This window comes from Silurus aristotelis, assembly GCF_946808225.1.
Source record: "Silurus aristotelis genome assembly, chromosome: 22".
NCBI classification, from domain to species: domain Eukaryota; kingdom Metazoa; phylum Chordata; class Actinopteri; order Siluriformes; family Siluridae; genus Silurus; species Silurus aristotelis.
Window position 1 is genome coordinate 16,513,087 of NC_139595.1, and position 20,533 is coordinate 16,533,619.

The 20,533-nt window shown below is 37.5% G+C and overlaps 2 protein-coding genes and 1 long non-coding RNA gene across 5 annotated transcripts in view; 2 read left to right on the forward strand and 1 right to left on the reverse strand.

Moving 5' to 3' along the window:
- LOC310717771 overlaps window positions 1-20,533 on the forward strand; it is a 339,024-nt gene that overhangs the window by 315,801 nt on the left and 2,690 nt on the right. The gene's annotated exons all lie outside the window — the stretch shown is intronic.
- myl10 (myosin, light chain 10, regulatory) lies at window positions 2,205-8,885 on the forward strand. 2 transcript variants are annotated; one of them, XM_083525378.1, is made up of 7 exons: window positions 2,205-2,353; window positions 3,435-3,521; window positions 3,772-3,847; window positions 4,653-4,757; window positions 4,854-4,932; window positions 6,588-6,636; window positions 8,589-8,885. In XM_083525378.1, exons 1-7 carry the CDS (start codon window positions 2,351-2,353, stop codon window positions 8,691-8,693), a joined length of 504 nt encoding a protein of 167 aa, XP_083381504.1. In that variant the 5' UTR covers window positions 2,205-2,350; the 3' UTR covers window positions 8,694-8,885. The 2 variants fall into 2 exon arrangements, with proteins under 2 accessions (XP_083381504.1, XP_083381503.1); XM_083525377.1 differs by lacking the exon at window positions 2,205-2,353 and having other exon boundaries at window positions 3,414-3,521.
- col26a1 (collagen, type XXVI, alpha 1) overlaps window positions 11,039-20,533 on the reverse strand; it is a 37,894-nt gene continuing 28,399 nt past the window's right edge. The window contains exons 8-14 of one of the 2 annotated variants that reach the window (XM_083525911.1): window positions 17,258-17,296; window positions 16,575-16,627; window positions 15,819-15,881; window positions 13,398-13,433; window positions 13,267-13,320; window positions 12,952-13,036; window positions 11,039-12,623 (exon numbers count right to left, since the gene is read on the reverse strand). In XM_083525911.1, the coding sequence (XP_083382037.1) occupies window positions 12,481-12,623; window positions 12,952-13,036; window positions 13,267-13,320; window positions 13,398-13,433; window positions 15,819-15,881; window positions 16,575-16,627; window positions 17,258-17,296 (473 nt within the window). In that variant the 3' untranslated portion in view covers window positions 11,039-12,480. The remainder of the gene's footprint in view (window positions 12,624-12,951; window positions 13,037-13,266; window positions 13,321-13,397; window positions 13,434-15,818; window positions 15,882-16,574; window positions 16,628-17,257; window positions 17,297-20,533) is intronic. The other variant, XM_083525912.1, reaches the window with a different exon arrangement.

Below are 20,533 nucleotides of genomic sequence, written 5' to 3' on the forward strand. Positions count from 1 at the left end.
ATATATATATATATATATATATATATATATATATATATATATATATATATATATATATATATATATATATATATATATAGTGTGTGTGTGTGTGTGTGTGTGTGTGTGTGTATATATATATATATATATATATATATATATATATATATATATATATATATATATATATTTTTTTTTTTTTTTTTTTCTGTTTAATAGTATGTATTAGCTGTAATAAATGTAAAAAGAAAAAACCTTTATTCAACATTTAATGAATTTTAAATCATCTTATCTTTTGATCATTTCTTGTTACAACTTCAAAAATATATTTACAAATATCAAGGCTTTTATCATACATTGGATTTTAGAAACTATAAAGATACAAAACTAAACAAAAAGCTACAAAAAAATTTAAATTATGTTTTACATTTTCTGTAAACAAAATTTAAATGAAAAAGAAACATACGAACAAATTTGTTTTATTGTAATATTTTTAATCCCATATTCACTCTTTTCAACCTAGATTAAAAATGTTTAACTGAATCTTTCAGTGTGAATTAAAAGTGTTTATTCGGTTTAATTTGACCACATTTTTGTTGTGAATACAGTCTGAGTTGTAACTTGGGTTTTTTTTTATTTGTTTTTTTGCAGTTTCTCTGAGAATTGATGTATTGCATAGTCTGAGCTTGCGGTAAATTTGCTGAAAAGTTCCCTCCTGGGAAGATTAGCAACTTTCTAAAATGTTTACCAACTGTAAACAGTCTCTCGTTGTAGAATGATGTATGTTAAAATATTTTTTACATGACTGTAGGACCCCAGTCCTAATTCTTTAAAAAATTTTCTTGCTTGAGCAACAAACAGTATTCAGTTCAGCTCTTTTGTCAGAAGGTTTGATGTGAAATATCAGTCTGAAAAGAATGTATACAGTATTTACAGTAAATACACTTAATAAACTATTGAATTCCATTTGAGGAGAAAAAAAATACATAAATAAAGTACAAAAAAGCAGTTTTTTTTTCCCTAACTGCTTTTTGGATTAAAGAAAAGGGCTCGTCCTTATCACTAACGAAAATCCTTCAGAGATACATTTTTGATGCACACAGAAACATAAGAAGCTCCACAAACTGAACTCTGTTACTTTTAGCCCTTTTGAATGCTGCCTGCACTCATATACAATCTGTTTGTGAAAATGTAATAAACATGGCACCATATAGTGTGTGTCAATATGATGTATTATCCCATGCGGTAGTGATTAGAATAACTCTTGGCTCCTGAGAGCAAAGTCAGGTCATGACAACTGACAAAACCCTGTGACTCGTGATCCGCTTTATTGAGCAGATCATTCAAATGAACTGTGCTAATGCTCCAGACAATGAATAACAGCTCACGAAAGCTGGTTAGGATGAAATCTGCATATATTTTTAACTGTTTTTTTGTTTCAATCTTTTAGGAAATTTTAAAATAACCACTATTTACAATACAATACAATACAATACAATACAATACAATACAATACAATACAATACAATACAATGCAATACAATACAATTCAATACAATGCAATTCAATACAATGCAATTTGGAAAAACAGGTGAAAGTTCAAACTTCTGATATTAATGAGACGATCACTTCAATTTGACTGTGAGAAACGGTATGATTTTTGGGTTGTCCCTCGCCTCCATCTCCATCGACAACACACCTAATCTGCATTGCTAGCTTTTATTCTTAGTTAAATCGTTGTTGACTTTTGATTTTTGAATTGTCATGCAATGACAAAGGTTTCACATTAACATCCTAAAGATCCATAAAATTACTGAGCAAGTTAAGAACAACAGCCTGAGAATAGATTTGGACTGTAATTAATATCAACTGTCTGCTATAATGGCAGTTTTCACATGAACAGTTCTGCATTTATGGACCCATCACTGAACAGTTCACCAAAACAACGATGGAACTGTAATGAATAGACATTCATAGCTAGCAACGCCTATTTTGCAACGATGGTGCTTTGTGTTGAAAAGGATGTCTGTTCTTGTTAAACTGTTACTATGCCCACTAGCACATGGATGCTACAGAGAATTGAAGTTATCCTGACCCCACTCTAACTGTAGTAGCACCTGTAATAATGGCACAGTATGGACTCGATCATGGACACTGCTCTCTTTTTAAAGATGCCAAAGTATTGCACATGGTCCACATACCCCACAAGGGCAGTTAGTTACTGCATATTTCCAAGCTAACCGCTATTGTCTAAAATTAGAGCAGGTATGCCTGGCCACTGGGCATTTCGTATATAAAACAGTAGCGCCGGGACTTCATTGTCTCCCCCAGACTTTAGCTGTGTGCCTGCAGGATCTCAGCCACCATCACGATGGTAGGATATTATTCGAGTCGTGGTTTTGTTAACGATTTAATACTGGTAGAAGAGCAGGGAATTAATTGATTTTTTTTACGTGCAGAAAATTGTGGGCGAAAACCAAGCCAAGGTTAACTGCATGTATGATACATCGAATGCTTTTAGGATGATGCCAAGACGTTTGTTCGGGGTGGTTTCATGCTTGGAAATTCATAAAAAATGGTGTGTAAGTGGTAAGGGTAGGGGTTTGTAGATTGGTGGTAGTTTTACCCTTTCTTATAACTTCATTCACATGATTTCCAATGAAATTTTAATTGAATGACACTTGCCTGTTTAAAATCTTTTGTGTGGTTTTTTTTTTAGATTAGGTTTATTTGACAGGATATGATGGCATTATTCATTATTGCTATCAAATGATATAATAAGCAATAGTATATTTTAGTAAAGCTGTGTGAAGAAAAAAGATCTGCAAGGTCGACAAAAGGTTTAATATTGTGAAACAGCATAGAAATGCTGTTTGAGGTGTGAGCTAAATTGAGTAAAGCCGCTGAACCACTGCAGAGCACCTCAGCTACCATATTTTTTGTCCTACTCAAACAGCTAGTGTTATATTGGGATTTGTTTTGAATTTCGAATTTCTTTATTTTATGTTGAATAACATTTTTATTAAAATATTACAGTTGTGAAGCTACTTAAACATGACCATATAATCTATATACACAATATCAGAAACCCAATACCAAAATTACTAGCATAAATATTTCTTTATAGAATGTATGGATAAACTAGTCAATACTGAGGTCGATAAATGAGGCCTGATATGTGCTTTGCGTGACAAAATGGAACTTCTAGTTTCTCTTAGGAATCTGAATATTTGATTAGCTATAGGTTGTAATATCCTTCTATAATTGAAACCTATATATTCTAGCAATATATATATATATACAGATATATTCTGGTGGAGAAATGTCATTACACTAGCATTAGTCTATAAATTAGCATGTGTTATTTTAATGATGTTAATAAGAAAATTCTGCCGTATATGTGTAATTTGGGGCATTATAATGATGTTTATTGATCTCTACTGATGTTCTTTAAGTCCCCCAAAAAGGCCAAGAAGAAGGAATCAGCCAGCTCCAACGTGTTCACCATGTTCGAGCAGTCTCAGATTCAGGAATTCAAAGAGGCAAGAGCCTGTTCCCTCATTTATCCCACCACGTATGATATATGATATTTCAAAACAATACAAACCATAACTCACAGAAGCTTTGAGCTTAACAGACGATTCCTTGGCTGAGACCAGACATAGGCTGTAATCACTGTAATTTACAGTGCACATGATGGATAGACTCTCAAGCCATTAGTCCTAGCACATTTCTTTGATATATCGAGGGTGGATGATGTATCCTGAGCTAACGTGTTGTAAATGCCTGCAGGCGTTCACCATTATGGACCAGAACAGAGATGGATTCATTGACAAGAACGATCTCAGAGACACGTTCGCCGCTGTAGGTAAACACTTTCCGTTTCTCAAGTAACAGTTCCAGGGCTGAAACTGCAACCGGGCTGCCATTTGGTGTCCCACTGGTATTCCATTTACAAACATGTATGGGGGTTCAAAGACATTTGAAATATTTGAAACACGTGTGCTCTAGTAGATCAATGACAAAAACTGTTCATAATACTTCTAAAAGAAATCCGAAAACACCTTTTTTGCACGTCCCAGACCGCTATTAATACATTTTTTCTTATAAAACAATTTTATTTTCACTTTAATGTGTCCATTTAACAGGACCATTCTTTTCTATGAAAACATTTTGGATTATATTATAATAAATGTACATTTTCATTGCAAAGCATTCACTAAATGATTTAAGTAAATCAGTAGAATACTCCATTAGAATAGATGCTAGTTAACTGCAGTTGCTAATTCTATGCTAATAAAAACAACACTCTGTCAAGCGCAATGTACAAAATACAGAAAACTTTAAATAAAATAAAATGGATTCATAATAACATTAGATTCATTGTTGAAAATGATTTTGATTTGATTTTAAATAAAAATAAGTTTAAAAATAAAATAAGTAAGTTCATTTTTAAAGTTTTAAAGGCTAAGTGGTATCACAATAATAAAATAAAACAGCTTAATATTCAGGATCCTGAACTAGGATTTGGATCACAAGAAACTTATACATGAAACAAGTCTATATATATGTTAAAAGAAGAAGATTTATGCAAGTTCAAAAAGGATTTAGCTGACATGTGTGTGTGTGTGTGTGTGTGTGTGTGTGTGTGTGTGTGTGTGTGTGCTTTTCAGGTCGACTGAACGTAGGGACTGATGAGCTTGATGACATGCTAAAGGAAGCGCCAGGTCCCATAAACTTCACAGTGTTCCTCAGCATGTTTGGCGAGAAGCTCAAAGGTACAGCACAGTACACTCTGGCTTCAGACGCATCAAAATGACACAATGATAAACTTCATCCCAGATTATCTAGTCTTACTAACAAGAACTTCTCAGGTACTGACCCAGAGGAGAACATTCTAAACGCCTTCAAGATATTCGACCCAGAAGGAACCGGTGTGCTGAAGGGAGACGAGTGAGTAATTAGCAATTAAAGCTTTATTATCGGGTTGAAAACATGTGTCGTAGATGATACTGTTTGTTTTCATGTTATTTTCAAGATCTGCACTAAAAAGAGAGACCAAATTACTGCGCAATCAAGCAGCATAAACAAATTAATAATTTTATTAATGCAAATTTGCTCAAATCAGGACACTTCTGGGTTTCTGCATGTAGAGTATCCTGAATTTGTGTTCAACTGCCAGTTAGAAGTGTGATGAGGAAAAGAGAGAGGTCAAACAATTCCCTTCTCTCCATCACAACACTAGTACTATAGACAACAGCTTTTTTGATCGCAAAACACCATATATAACGTACAACAGTACAATCATATTTAAAACTAATAGGCGAAATGAATAAATAACGAATTGAAAGAAACGGCAAAATGATTGAAACCCAGAGCGTGAACTTTCACATGACCTATTTACCATTACATAAATAACTTTAATACCGAACACGGCACCTGTGGAAGCTCAGTTGGCCATCATATTTTGATGTAAAAAGGAACACAAAACCCCACAAACACCCACAAAAACCCACACCTCTTGATTATGTAACAATCGAAACTACACAATTTGATTTGCAAGAGAAAAATATAAAGAATATCCACAGCAATATTTATCACTGTATCAATCCTATCTATTTAACGTATAGACTTTTATCCAGAGCAACTCACAACTAAGGGATTAGATTAAATTAGATTAGATTAGATTAGATTAGATTAGATTAGATAGGTTTCAACTTTACTGTCATTGCGCAAGGTTCATCTACAGAGCCAGTGAGATGCAGTTAGCATCTAACCAGAAGAGCATAAGTGGCTTATTTCCAATAAATAACAGTAGATAAATAGGTTATGAGGTCCATATATACAGGGATGAGCGTGAATAATGTACAGAAGGGCCTGGCTTTGAAATAAAGCACAATAGTGCCAGGATTTGAACTTAAGACCTTCCATTCTTAACCACTGAGCCACCATATTGGTGTTCTGGTGTATTCATGAAAATATATCTCTTCAACACAATTCCACTTGTGACAATGAAATAAAAATCTTTTTGGAAATATAGAGAGTATGTGTACAGTTTCTCTATTGTGATTAGAGAGAAATTTATGGCTCTTTGGACCTATTTGTCCCAACATCAACCATATGGAGAAACATGATGATAATATCACATCATAATGCTTTACTCAAAATGTTTTGAGATTAAAATGAAAATTTTTCACAACCCATAATCAATACAATGATCCAATTATGTCCCCTAAATTTGATTCCCACATTAATTTATGTGAAATAATTAATAATAAGTTATTATTATAATAAATAATGTTTTTATGGAATATGACAAGGTGTCTACAACATATTGGGCATAAGTAAAACTTTACAGTATCCAAAACAATCCCAAACTCACTAAATCCTCAATTCAGCCACCAAGAGGCCTGACGTATTGCTGAACTTGATGCTACCACCACCATGTTTCACCATGTTTGGACCATGTTCAAATGCTGATGAGCAGTGTTGAATGTTATACCAAGCCACAGAGGCAGATTTTCATTTAAAAAAATGGAACAATTCCAGGGGGAGAGATACAAAGTGATAATGGTGACTAATTTATCAACCATTCCTGCTTTGTTTAGGATCAAGTTCTACCTGATGTCTCAAGCCGACAAATTTACGGAAGCTGAGGTAAGCAACATGAATGCATACTTCTAAGGGTGTTTTTTTTTTAAGGAATAAAACACTAGCTGGACCCATAACAGCGTTCCTGACAATACTAGCTAGTATCCGCTAACTAGCCTAGCTTGCGATTCAAATTATAATGATATCTATATAGATAAATATAATGATTAATAAAGCTCGGCAATGAAATATCTTTGACAAATAACTAACACAACTAATATACGCGCACACACAAGCGCAAAAAGAAACACAACATGGGCTTTTCAACTGGAATTATCTGTGCATTACTTTCCTTTCTCACTTTTACGCTTATACACACAAGAGTGACTCGTTTTGTGAAAGCAGCTGTCATGCACCGTATATATCAAAGGCTAGAAAATAAATGCCTATGTAACACACACGCACACACACTCATTCACACACACATAAAAACAAACAAGCCCTCTGTTCCCATGGCAGCAGTGTGCAGTAATCTGATGGCTGGCTTCCCATGGCACCCTGTTCTGACTCACTGATGGCTCCTGTGATTACAATAATCCATCTTCCTGTCAAATACCCCCCAAAACACCACATAGGATAATGTGGGGGAGGGCCAGGGGGGGGCGGTCGGGCGGGGTTGTGTGGGGGGGCTGAACGAACGAAGAAAAATTGCATAGGCACACTTTGGCTCCCATGTGTCCAGCAGATGAGCGGCCATGCTGCGTTGGCAGGGTAATGCACGCTCTCGATGGGGGAAGGGGGAGGTTCCGTTGGGGCTCGTGGGCAGCGCTCTTGATCAACCATGTGGGTACACACAAGAGACATGTGCTCATGCTCATGATCAAACACTGTGCCACTCGTTCCCCATGGGCGGATCCCACTGGGTTTCTACTGACATTGGTTTCAGCTGACGGGAGTAAGAAAAACACACACATATTAAAACACAAACATGTACACTAAAGAAGGTAGCAAAAGACAGACCAAGTAAAGTGAAAGACAGACAGGGAGATTTAGAGACAAGTGAGACAGGGTTCTGATATTGGACAAAGTAGTAATTGCTTTTTTTTTTTAATAGAAGATTAATTAGATTCGGTTGCCATAATGAAAATGCTTAGCTTGCTCTAATTTCTGTGTTATGATTATTAACACGACAATGTACACCACAATTGGTACAATCTTTTTGCTAGCATCTTTTTTTGATACGAGTATCGATCAAAGGAAAATCACACAGACATGGTCTTTTACCCACTACACCGACTTGCGGTGCATCTTATGCAGCTCACAGGTTCAGTAGTCAGGGCACTGTTTAGGGAATTGGCCATCGGCCATATTAAGGGCTTTTTCAGTCCCCCTATGCACTAACTTCATGTAGCTTGCTATATACATATAGCCTGCTTGCTGAAGGTCTTCCTGATCTTCCTGATCTCTCAACGTGTTCCAGTGATGTTCTTCCACTCTTGAAGCACCAGACTTTTTGCATGGGCTTTTTGAACACCCCTCACTCCACAATTAGTCCCCCTTTGCACTAATATACCAATATAATATATATTACAGTATACTAAAAACTTAGTAGAAGATATTCTACTAGATTTTGGAGTGTACTGGTGTAGGTGAGGTGAGGTGAGGAGGCCTGGGGTGCAGTCACATTCATTTAAAGGTGTTACATAGGGTTGGGGTCAGAGCTCTATAGCTGGAGATCTTTCACTCCAACCCATGAAAAGCATATCTTCATGAAGCTGGTTTTGTGCACAGGGGCATTTTGTGCTGGATCAGTTTTTCTCCTCCTAGTTCAAGTAAACGAAAAATGTAAATATATATATATATATATATATATATATATATATATATATATATATATATATATATATATATATATATATATATATATACAACTTTCTAACTACAACCAAGAGATTCCTTTATTGTAAGTATTAAAAAGATTTCAAAAATCTGATTTGCTTCGTTCACTCCTCTCCTAGATGAGTCAGATGTTGCAGATGTTTCCTCTGGACGTTTCTGGCAATCTCGACTACAAGAATCTTTGCTATGTGATCACACATGGAGAGGAGAAAGAGCAGGAGTGAGAAGACTGGCTACTTAACTTTTATTTCGATCACATTCATACATTCATCAATGCCAAAGTCATTATGGATTGTCAGTAAATAAATTTTTGTGCCTGAATATGAGCCTTTGAAGACTTAAGCTTTGAAGATTTAAATAATGTGTATGTTGTGGTGTAACCCTTGAAGACGGATAAAGACTTTTTATGGAACGTACACAGCCTCCATTTTCTGCAACAATTCATTTTGACATATCATAGTTTGCTGTAAAAATATGTCAATTTGGTTAAAGACAAAAAAAAGCCAACATATTTAAAAACAAAATGAACGAATGAATAAAATAAGGTAACCTTACAGTTTACCAAAGATGGTAAAATCAGCATATCCCATGGGTTTCTCCAGTTTCCTGACACAAACATGGTAGATTGTGCACATGGTATCATGAGCAAAAGAAAATACCACTGATCACTTAACATGGTTTTCTTTTAGACCAAAAAAATCCAAAATAGTGTCAAGTATCGAGGAAGAAAACAAATGGGCCACAACCTGGCAAATTAGCTTCAACCTTTACCACTTGCTTTCATCCAAGGCAACTTCCATACGTGACATGGTACACCTGACAAGTTGAAAGGGAAGGGGCTTGGCTCAAGGGTCCACTTGTGGCAGCTTGATTGGGCTAGGATTTGAACTCATGACCTTTCAGCTAGTAACCCAATACATAAACCCCAGCTCAGAATACGCCACTTACCTGTCTTTGTCTCAAAGGGTTACAGTGAGCTGAAGTTCATATCATATGCCAGGATTTAAGCTGGACTGCTAAGGAGCAGGCAGTGAACGCTTTGTAATTCTAATTTAAGTTCCTTTTGAATAATGTTGATGGAAAGAAGATGATCATTTGCCTCAAAGCATGAGCTCATGAGCGTGGTACATGGGATGGTTTTTTTTTTTGCCTGCCTGTAGGCTGAGGATAGTATGGATGAACATCATTTAGTACAAAGTTCATGCCTAAATGGTTACAGTTTATTACAAGTGTGTCAGGGCATGTATCATCTCAGACTGGCTTGAAGAGTTTCCTTTGCTTCAGTGGCTTTTGGCATCCTCAGGATTATGTTAAACAGGCTGTTCATAGCATGACTGCACAGGTGTACAACTGACTGTTCACTCCTCCTGGTCCAACATCTCTGCACAACATATCCGAAATATTGGAAAATCTGTTCCCAGCTGAATTCATGTCAGCCGTAAGATGACGAATGGACAATTGGGGAAGTTGTTCCAGGCCTGGGCCGGGAATCCAATGAGATTTTGTTTAGACTTAATGTATTTGATCAAATGATGCCAGCAAAAAAATTTTAAATTTGTCTCTGGCTCAGGCATTATGCACAGCAGTCAAGGGCTTCAGAATCACTGACTTACGTTATAATATATTTTTCCATCAATATGTATTAAACTATTCCCAATAGTCTATTCCTAGCTGAAGACACCAGGGCCACCCAGCAAGCGTACAATAACGTTGTAATTTTCAAGTGCTTTGATCCTATAGTCATAGATCACAAGTCAGAGTCAGAGCTCGCAAACAGCATCTGTAGGGAACTGCACAAGCTTAAATATATTATTGTTGATTTAATAGCTTTTTTTTCATTTCACAATGACTAACGGAGAAGAAATTGATTTGGTCATAGATACACTTACGAAGACATTTACAAGAAAAGCTTGATTTCATAAGGAAAAGGTCGGCCAAAACAGTTCGGCTTTTGAACCATTTATACTTTTTGGGATTTTCTTTCTTGTAGAATTTGCACAAAAACACACAATTTGCCTTCATTTCAAATCCCCAAGAAATCTGACAAAGAACTGTAATTTTATGAGGTAAATATTGATGCTTCTGCTAGAGAGGATGTATGCGGGTGGTGCAGCTGTGGCTCCAGTGAAAGGAGACTTGGCGAATTGTGTTCATTGGGCAGCTTCCTTGGGCAAATTGATACCAATCTTGACTTAAATGCTACAGCTTATTTAAGTATTCCTGCTGACCATGTGCATCCCTTCATGGCCAAAGTTAACTGTCTTTAAATGGCAACTTATAGAATAATAGCTCACCGTGTCACAAAGCAAACAGATTTACTAAAATGCAATGAATTAAGGCTGATTTGAGAGCAAAGCAAGGCTTTACACAGTATCTGTGAGGGGCTCAGTGAGGGTATATCTTGCGTTGGAAAGAAAGGATACGTTTGCGTTCGCCTCTCAAATCGGTACGTGAATATTGGAGTTGCAATAGTACCTAGTAGTTGGGGCCTGGAAGAGATTTGGGTTAAAAATGTATGTAATATACAGTATATTAACTATATAATAATAACTCAATTAAAATCTGAACATGGTTTCAATCCTTTATTAAATGATATTACATTTTATGTGCACCATATTACAAAGTAAACCCCCCCCCACCCACCCCAACAACCTTTAGATCGATTTTTATTAAGTAAGTTCCTGATCCACCTGACATCCGAGTGCAAAAACAGTAAATACTGGCTGAATACAAGGCAGAATAAATGACAGCCATGACACCATACAGTCTCCAGTACAGCACAAAGTCGAACTAAATCATACTTCATTGTTAAATATCATTATCGAGATCAACCTGGTTAAATATTTGATTTTATTTACTGAACCAGCAGTGTACCCCCACCAATCAGCTGCTGATGTAAGAAAGAGGTCAACTTATGGTAAAAAAAAGAATCCTTTAGTCTACAGTCGAAGTAAACCAATAATTCAAATACATAACATCTAAGCTAAAATGACAGGAAGTCATTAAATAAATGATTGGAAATGGCGTTCCTGATGCTCGGAAGTCGATATACGCTGTAATCTTGTCTCGGTGTTAATGGAGCGTAAATGAGTGAGACAAATGCTATCTGGGAAAATGCGCTTTTGAAAACAATCGGTTCATAAATAGGGCAATCCCATTACAGCAGAGCACCGAGTCACGGAGACGTGTTTCGTTATCTATGAGTAAGTACCCTATTCATTTTTCGTCTACAGAGCCAGCTGTACTCTCAGCGAACATACTCGGGAGGAAAGATGGTCTACGATGGCAAAGTAGGGAAGCTGCAGTCCGGCTGATATGTTCGTTACGCTTACTCGCAGAAGGGCAAGACAAATAATACAGGAGGAAACAGAAAGAAAAAAGAAGAACCGAAGAAAAGCCAAAACCAGGAGGGAATCAAAGCCTGGGTTGCAATTTAGCTGACAGAAAACATCCTACCAAATCCGAACAAGCTGTTTTCAGAACTGCACAACCAAAACAATAGGTGGCGGGGATGCTTTTTTTTTTTCTTTCCTTGAACCTGATCCAGATGTTTCTTGTTTGACAATGTTTTATTTGGAGCTGCCTAGCAGTCCGGAGCCTCATTTGTTCCTTCCCCGAACTCGCTGCAGCCTTAATGAGCTCAGCAACCGAGAACAAGCCTGAAGGACGCTGACGAGACATCACCAGGTAGTAGTGCGGACCTGTCTACGAGTGTGTGTTTACTGGGTATGAGAAAGAACGAGCGGAGTGCAGAGACAACCAGATGACAGGTTGTGCGTAGTCTATAAACTACAACAAAAAAAAAAAAAACAGAGTACACACACATACACACACATAAAAACACTTTCAGGCTCATAAAAAAAAAAAAGGTTTCCATGTTAAATCTGTACAGCAAAAAAAAAACAATTTCCTTGTAAATGGTGAAAAGTTCTTAATAGTGCTGTTTGCTTTCACTACATCAGGTACAACAGCGATGAATGACAGCTTCTTTAAAATTACTCAGGGTAAATGTCAAACGCTCCCTCTCTTTTGCTGGACGGCCGAGAGAGCAGGAGAACGAAGACGCACTGATTCGGCACGTTTGATCTTCATCGTTGGTAAGCCAAGAGCATCTGAAATCCCGTCAATTCCGGAGCCGGCTTCCGATGGGCTCTCTAATGGCGGAAACACACACAAATCCACACAAGTTCACACAAGTCCAGGATTTCTCTGTAAACCTTTAAAACATGCTAATTTATTAGCTACAAGCCTCCAATGTGGTTTGTTTCATCCACACTTTACTAGTTGACGCACACACTTCCAGTGTGGAAGAGTCAAAAAGGATGTATAATAAAGCAGAAGGCTCAGTAATTATTCTTTGCCAAAGCAACTCTGAGTACAAAAACTCATTCTGTAAAAAATCTCAGACCCATTTTCAGACCAAACTGATGGACACTTGATAAATGGCTACAGGAGCATGAATGAGTAAAGCGTCCCCATTACCGTGGATGCCAATCATGTGCTCCAGAATGAGCACTCGCTCAGCCAGGATCTTCAGAGCTTCTCTCAGCTGCTGAACTCCTTCACCCTGCAATCGTGAAGTCGAACGTCAGTCAAATTCAATTAAAAAAACATGGTATACGGTGCACTTTGAGGCACTGAATGTTCTGTCTTTGCGGTTTTGAACTACAGAAATCTATAAGAAGTGGAGAAAAGCTAACACAGAAGCAGTATTCAATGTCAACTCAATGCCAATCATTTATTTCATAATCATATATTTCATGTCTTTAGGTTCAGCTTAGCGTTAAAGCGGCTCACGTCAGGTAGGCTCTCTCCTGGCTCGCCTTTCTGCCCCTTGGCACCCGTTGGACCCTGTGACGGGGTAAATAAACGACACATCAGATCCAAGAAAGCAAAAGCAAGTGTGTATGTGTTGAAAATACACTTACAGCCAAGCCTTGCTCCCCGATTAATCCTGGAGGTCCCTGGATGAAGAAAAATGAAACACATTACCAACTGCAGCTTTGATAAAAAACAGGGCTAGCTACGTTCATGGACGTTCATGGATGCAACCTTAAATGTAACAATAAACAGATGGAAAATGTCTTTCATCAATAAGTAAAGCTAGTAAATAAAACTTTTTGAGAAAACAAGCCGCTGAAATTCAACATGGATTTGATTCATTGCAAACGACTGCAGATCAAATTCTCGAAACATCACACACTCGCGGAGGCGTCCTGCTTCATTTTCAGATCTCTGTACGAGCATTTTCGAGATTTATTCTCCTAGCACAGCCTCCTCTGCCTCTACAGGCTGCACTATTACAGGGAGTGTGTGTAAACAGAGCGCCGTTTGATCCTCGCAAGACAAACGAATGATTATAACGGACACTTGAATAACAATATAAGAATCATAAGAGGGAAAGAAACGCTTGAAGGATATCAGATTCATGCTGGGGTTTTGTTCTTGGAGCTCAGTTTCAACTGCATCATTAATCCAGGATGAGCTGCTGCATTCTCAGAAATGTTTGTGTGTATGAGAAATGGCTCAGGATTTCTCCTCACTGATGTGTTTTTGTCTACACAGGCCACTCAGGTGTGACCCTCGAGACTGGACCAGAGGTGGCAAAGGTACACACATCCTTCACTCTAGTAGAGGTACAGATACTCATATTTTAAAAGACTGGTAAAAGTTCTGACTGCACTTTTTCACCCAAGTGAAGAAGTTTGGGCTCTGATATGTACTTAACTAAAAGGTAGTCTTTAATACTACCTGTTTTAGTGTCAGGCTGGTAACTGGACCTCACGTCATGTTAATATATTAATACAAAAGAATTTAACATTTTGATACCTAATAAATGTATCCAGGCTGAACATCCACTATACACAAGCAGAGAAAAGATGATGATGATCATGTGATCAGGAATGTGTCTGTTCTCAGTCATGTTTACATCACTGACTCCCTCTGTCTCGTCCACGTTACCCCCAGACTTCTTACTGCCTTCTGCTTTGCTCATTGTGAGCTTCGTAAACTAGCTACTGTCTGTGGTGTGTGATTGAAAAAGCCAGACAAGAACTAGGTTGATTGGCTGAAAATGGCGCAATGAGAACAAAATGAAAGAAGAGAATTGAGAATGTAAGTAGCAAGTACAGATATTTGTGTAAAAAATGCAATGAGTGCAAGTCAAAAGTTGCAAAAAATAACTAGTAAAGTAAAATACTGATACCAGAAAAATAATCTACTTATTTAAAGTGAGTATTTGTACTTTATTACTTTCCAACTTTGGACTGGACTACTGCAACTGTGGCTCTCACTCCACCTCACTGCTATGCTCCTAGACTGGCTTCCTGTAGCTGCTTTAGATTGAAAACACTGATGTTGGCCTACAATGTGAAAAATAGACCTGCACTTTTTTATCTCAGTGCTTATCTCAACCCTGTACTGCCTCACACTCACACTCCCACCGGTCCTCAACCTCTAAAAGACTGGTTCCAACATCTTACACAAGAAAGCTACAAGACTTCTGGCACTTAGGTGGTGGAATGAAATTCCACTCGACATCTGAATATCTTCATCTCTAGCAGGCTTCAAACACCAGTCCAGACACCTACATCTTTGAAATGGTTATGAAATTAGCGCTTCTCCTTCTCCTCTCTCTGCCTATTTTCCCTCCCAACAGTTGTGTCCTAATAAGCCCGTATTAGAAGGTACACTGACCGGGCATAACATTATGACATTACAACATTATGACCGGTGAAGTAAACACTAATTATCCCTCACTGCCTTCGTTAGTGAGTGGGATTTATTAGGCAGCAAGTGAACATTTTGTCCTCAAAGACAACTGAGTCAAAACATCTTCAAGACTCCAGCTCTTGTGGGCTGTTTCCAGGTCAGTTTCTATTAAAAGTTTCTATTAAATTCTGATAATTTTGTACAAAACAAGATGTACATTTATTATCTGGCCCAAATCGGCACAAGAACAAGGCAATCATGCCATCTGTTTCTCCTGCTCCTGTTCAAATTAAATAATTTCCAAACGGATGAGGATGAGGCATGAGCATGAGGCAGCATGCTTCCAGGCCCAATGGATGCTTGTTGCAGTTTCCATTATTGACCACTAGGTGCAATAATAATTCTATAAAGCAAAATAAAACAGCATGATCACTACCAAAAATTCTGCGTCACCTAGATGATCAAATTAATAAAGCAGCTGCCTTTAACTGTCAAATAACACAATTTAAAAAATTGCTGTTCACTCAAAATGAGCACTTCATCACCATTCAAAAAGTATGGATATCTAATGAAAGAGGATTTTACACAATCATAATGGTTCAGGATTCTTTAACATATAGTTTAGAATGAGACCTCACCCTTTCACCTCGGTCTCCTTTAAGTCCTGGTTCTCCAGCTTTGCCTGGGTTACCCCTCAGTGCCTAAAAACAAACACACACACACACACACACACACACACACACACACACACACACACACACACACACACACACACACACAGTATACATGAAATACATGTAGCTATGTCACGTTTTACCACACAAGTTTCGGTTTATATTTGAAAAACATGCTAACTCATTATATTCACAAAGTTTAAATGGTAAAAGATATACTGAACCAACATGGCTACTATTCCATGCTATAACACCATGCAATTATGCCTGGACTGCGGCTAATTGAAACCGACTTTTCCATTCAACAGGACAATGAGTCGAAGCACACGTCCAAGCTCTGTAAGCGTAAATTAGAGAGCAAACAGTCGTCTGGAGTGTAATCTATCATGGCATGGCCTGCTTAGATTGTCCAAAATGGCCGCACTCATAACCTTTCAATGTTACATGGTTCTGTCAGCCTCATAATTATACATTATATAACCATCCTTCAGTATACTAAAGCACATCAGCACAGCATGAAGGACATCACTGAAAAGCTGAACACAATTTTACAATATGATGATATTTACAGATATGCTTGTAGTCTGAGTACAAAAGAAAATGTGCTAGCTGTGGAGAATGTTGCTCTTTTTTTTATTCCCAAACTAGCTCTTCAAGATGGACACAAAAAGTAATACTAATCAAAACAAAACAGATTTTTAGTTGTAGTAATTTACATACATCTCGTCCAGGTAAACCTGGGATGCCAGGCGCTCCGGTAGGACCTGGGGGGCCTTAACAAAGACACAATAAATAAAAGTTACATTACATTTGGATACTTTAATACAAAAATCTATTTAAAGTGAAAAAATTCCACACTTAACAACTTTACTGAATTAGCCCTCGCTTCATCCCTAGCTAAAGAAAGCGAAGCATAAAGCGACGCTTTATTTATAACCATTTCTTATAGCTACATTGCAACCTGGAAATCTGAGTCCACCCTTTGGCCTCCTACTTCCTCATTAATATAAATTTCTCCCTGATATGACGTTGAACCTTGAACAAAAGCGTGAGCAAAAACGTAGCGATTCTATATGGTAAAGAATTTTTTTATTTCCCGTCTGTATTAAATGCCATTGTGCCTGCATTAACAACTTCCCGCTATGACCCTCGAGCTATTACACAATCACTAATGTTGCATGGGAATAGCGTAAATACAGCACCAAGCAACAAATTAACAACAGAATCGCTAAACACATCACTAATAACTTTGTGTTCTAGAGTGGAGTTTTATGTAAACCTGTAAAAGAGAAAATACTGCACTATAAAAATTCCTTTGTGTGTGTGTGTGTGTGTGTGTGTGTGTGTGTGTGTGTGTGTGTGTGTGTGTGTGTGTGTGTGTGTCTGCATGTATTGTGACATACCGGAAGGACCAGGTGGGCCTGGGGGTCCTATACGACCTGCTTACACAAAACACAGAGACAATGAACATTAATTAATTCGTCATGTGTGGACCACAAGAGTCTCGTTTCCCACAGATCTTCATTTTCACTGTTATGTTCAGAGATCTGCAACAAAAAACATCATTTAATAAACAATGTAAGTTTTTTGATGAATCATTGTAAGTGGGCGTCATGTTGATTTTCCAAAGAATGTATATATATATATATATCAATAGTTATATCTGAGTTTTAATTTCTGGGACATTTGGCAAGTCCTTCTAAAACACTATGTTAAGTATTCTGTGTCTAAAGTCTTCACAAGGATAGTAACACATACATATGTGTGTGTGTGTGTGTGTGTGTGTGTGTGTGTGTGTGTGTGTGTGTGTGTGTGTGTGTGTGTGTGTGTGTGTGTGTTTGTCCTCTTGCCCATTAACAGTCATTACAATACACCCATTCATCGATTGAGAGCCAATGACCTGCCAAGGAGTCCATTCCAAGACACACAAGAGACAAAGTCATGTCCTTTCAGCACTGAAACTCCATTTGCCTTGGTCTCGTAGAGACACAGCACAAGGACAGCTGTCCTACACACTCTCTCTCGCCGTACTTTCACGATGAGGTTTGGATGGAACCAAGCCCACAAGCTCAACACAGCTGTCAGCAGTCACATGAGCGATTAAGAGCAGATGAATGACGTGACACGATGGAAGTAAAACGTGCGAACTACATTTAAAACCTTTATACAGCAAAGGGCTCGAGAATATTATTGAACTGTACAGTCTGGCTGCGATTACTGACTAAATAAATGATCCTAAAGCTGGTACAAACTGGTGGATTGTTTCTGGGAATAAAAATGAAGCCAGAATCCAGCTATATTTCCCATCAGTTGAATGAATATGATTCTAAATACCAATCACGTGCTATAAACACAAGACCTTAAACAGAAGACAGTTGACGGGAATGTAAAGCAGGAGGCATGTGCATATACTCAGACGTTATTTGTGTTAACTTAGGAATGATAATCGAAGATAAAAAAAAAAATAAAAAACAGGGATTATCCATGATCAGAAGCAGAAGCACAGGCACGGGTCTAAACACGAAACATAGGACACGGGACACGGGAAAACATGGGTTGGGTTTAATGGGGAAATGCATGCCAAGACTCCGCAACAAGACAAAAGATGCCTTCAGCATTTAGACACTGAATTCTGGGATTCCATGTGTAATTATGGTTTGGTGTGTATTGAAGTGGTTTTGGACAAAAAAAAAAAATGAGGAAATGGATTTTGTTTTGATTTAAGGTATAGGATGAAGTTTATTTTGCCTTGGAATTTTTTTTTTATATACATAATTATGACTAAAATCTCAGCATCTGCAAGAGATATCTGGTTCATACCCCCCCCCCCCACCGCCCTCATCCCTCCCAACCCACCCCCACCACAACATCCACCAATCTCCTATTTAAAAAGGCTCAAAAAAACATGCTACCACATTGTGGTGGCATTCGTATGTGTCTGCTATGTAATTGCGATTTTTCCGACTGGACTCGAAGGCAACAAAAATCCCGCCGGGGTATAAACAAAGAACAGGTGAGTTCAATCAGGAAACGCACCAATGACAGGACAGAATAGACTGAAATCTAAGCAAAACCATATGACGAAACACGAATGCGGTACTGTATTGCACTATGCTGCTTTAAAATAATCTCACTATACTACCCCATAATATCACTATACTACCCTGCAATCTCACTAAACTACCCCTTAATATCACTATACTACCCCATAATATCACTATACTATCCTATAATCTCACTAAACTACCCCATAATCTCACTATACTACCCTATAATCTTACTTTACTACCCCATAATATCACTATACTACCCCTATAATCTCACTAAACTACCCTATAATATCACTATAGTACCCCATAATCTTACTATACTACCCTATAATCTCACTAAACTACCCCATAATCTCACTATACTACCCTATAATCTTACTTTACTACCCCATAATATCACTATACTACCCCATAATATCACTATACTACCCCTATAATCTCACTAAACTACCCTATAATATCACTATAGTACCCCATAATCTTACTATACTACCCTATAATCTCACTAAACTACCCCATAATCTCACTATACTACCCTATAATCTTACTTTACTACCCCATAATATCACTATACTACCCCATAATATCACTATACTACCCCTATAATCTCACTAAACTACCCTATAATATCACGATAGTACCCCATAAACTCACTATACTACCCTATAATCTCACTAAACTACCCCATATCACAATACTACCCCATAATCTCACTATACTACCCTATAATATCACTATAGTACCCCATAATTTCATTAAACTACCCCATAATCTCAAAAAACTACCCCATAATCTCACTATAATACCCTATAATCTCACCAAACTACCACATAATATCACAATACTAACCCATAATCTCACTATACTACCCCATAATATCACTATAGTACCCCATAATATCACTATACTACCCCATAATCTTACTATACTACCCCATAATATCACTATGGCTGGAAAAGTCAGGAATCACAAAACATTTGTCCATATAATGTATTTACATAACATTGTAGCTAGGAATGGAAGCTTCCTGGAAATCATAAGCTGCTAAACATCTTAATTAATAGAGCAATACGAATTCAGTAGAAGCTTTCAAAGAAGATTTCAGTAGAAATTGTCTCATTATGGTTCATATCTTTCAGTTTAACTCTATAAACAATCACTTCAGGCACTTCTGCAAATGGATAATTGCTAAAGTTTGACCATGCTGAAAGTTTCCCTGAAAAACTGAAAGTTTAAGATACATCATAAAACTCCCTAGTTCCTAATTTTACATTCGTTATAGCAGCTACTGGAAAAAAGAGGTTGCTGTGTTACAAAGAAACCGCAAGGCACATAGGAAGACATTCCGGAAATCTTAAGTAGTCCTCACCTAAGAACTGCTGTTAATCAGCACCTTGTGATAGAGAATTTTAAAGCGCTGTGTAATAACACACACAGGTAAGAGACAGGTGAGAAAACCGGTAGCAGGTGATTCTGTTTTCTCAGTCTGTTGTCTTGCAGTCGATTGCTTGGTGTTTTGTTTTGAACCCATGCAGTCGTCATCTATTTATACATACAATGTAATGAGTCCCCAGGCTGTCCATGGCGTGCCTTGCACTGTGTGTGAAAGAGGCAAGAAAGTCTACGTTC

What these genes read in the sequence shown, in the direction of transcription:
- myl10 (XM_083525377.1), top strand. Translation starts at nt 3,423, where the DNA reads ATGTTCTTTAAGTCCCCCAAAAAGGCCAAGAAGAAGGAATCAGCCAGC. An exon ending in AGATTCAGGAATTCAAAGAG is followed by an intron (nt 3,522 to 3,771) that starts GCAAGAGCCTGT and finishes AAATGCCTGCAG; the next exon opens with GCGTTCACCATTATGGACCA. An exon ending in GGTGTGCTGAAGGGAGACGA is followed by an intron (nt 4,933 to 6,587) that starts GTGAGTAATTAG and finishes TGCTTTGTTTAG; the next exon opens with GATCAAGTTCTACCTGATGT.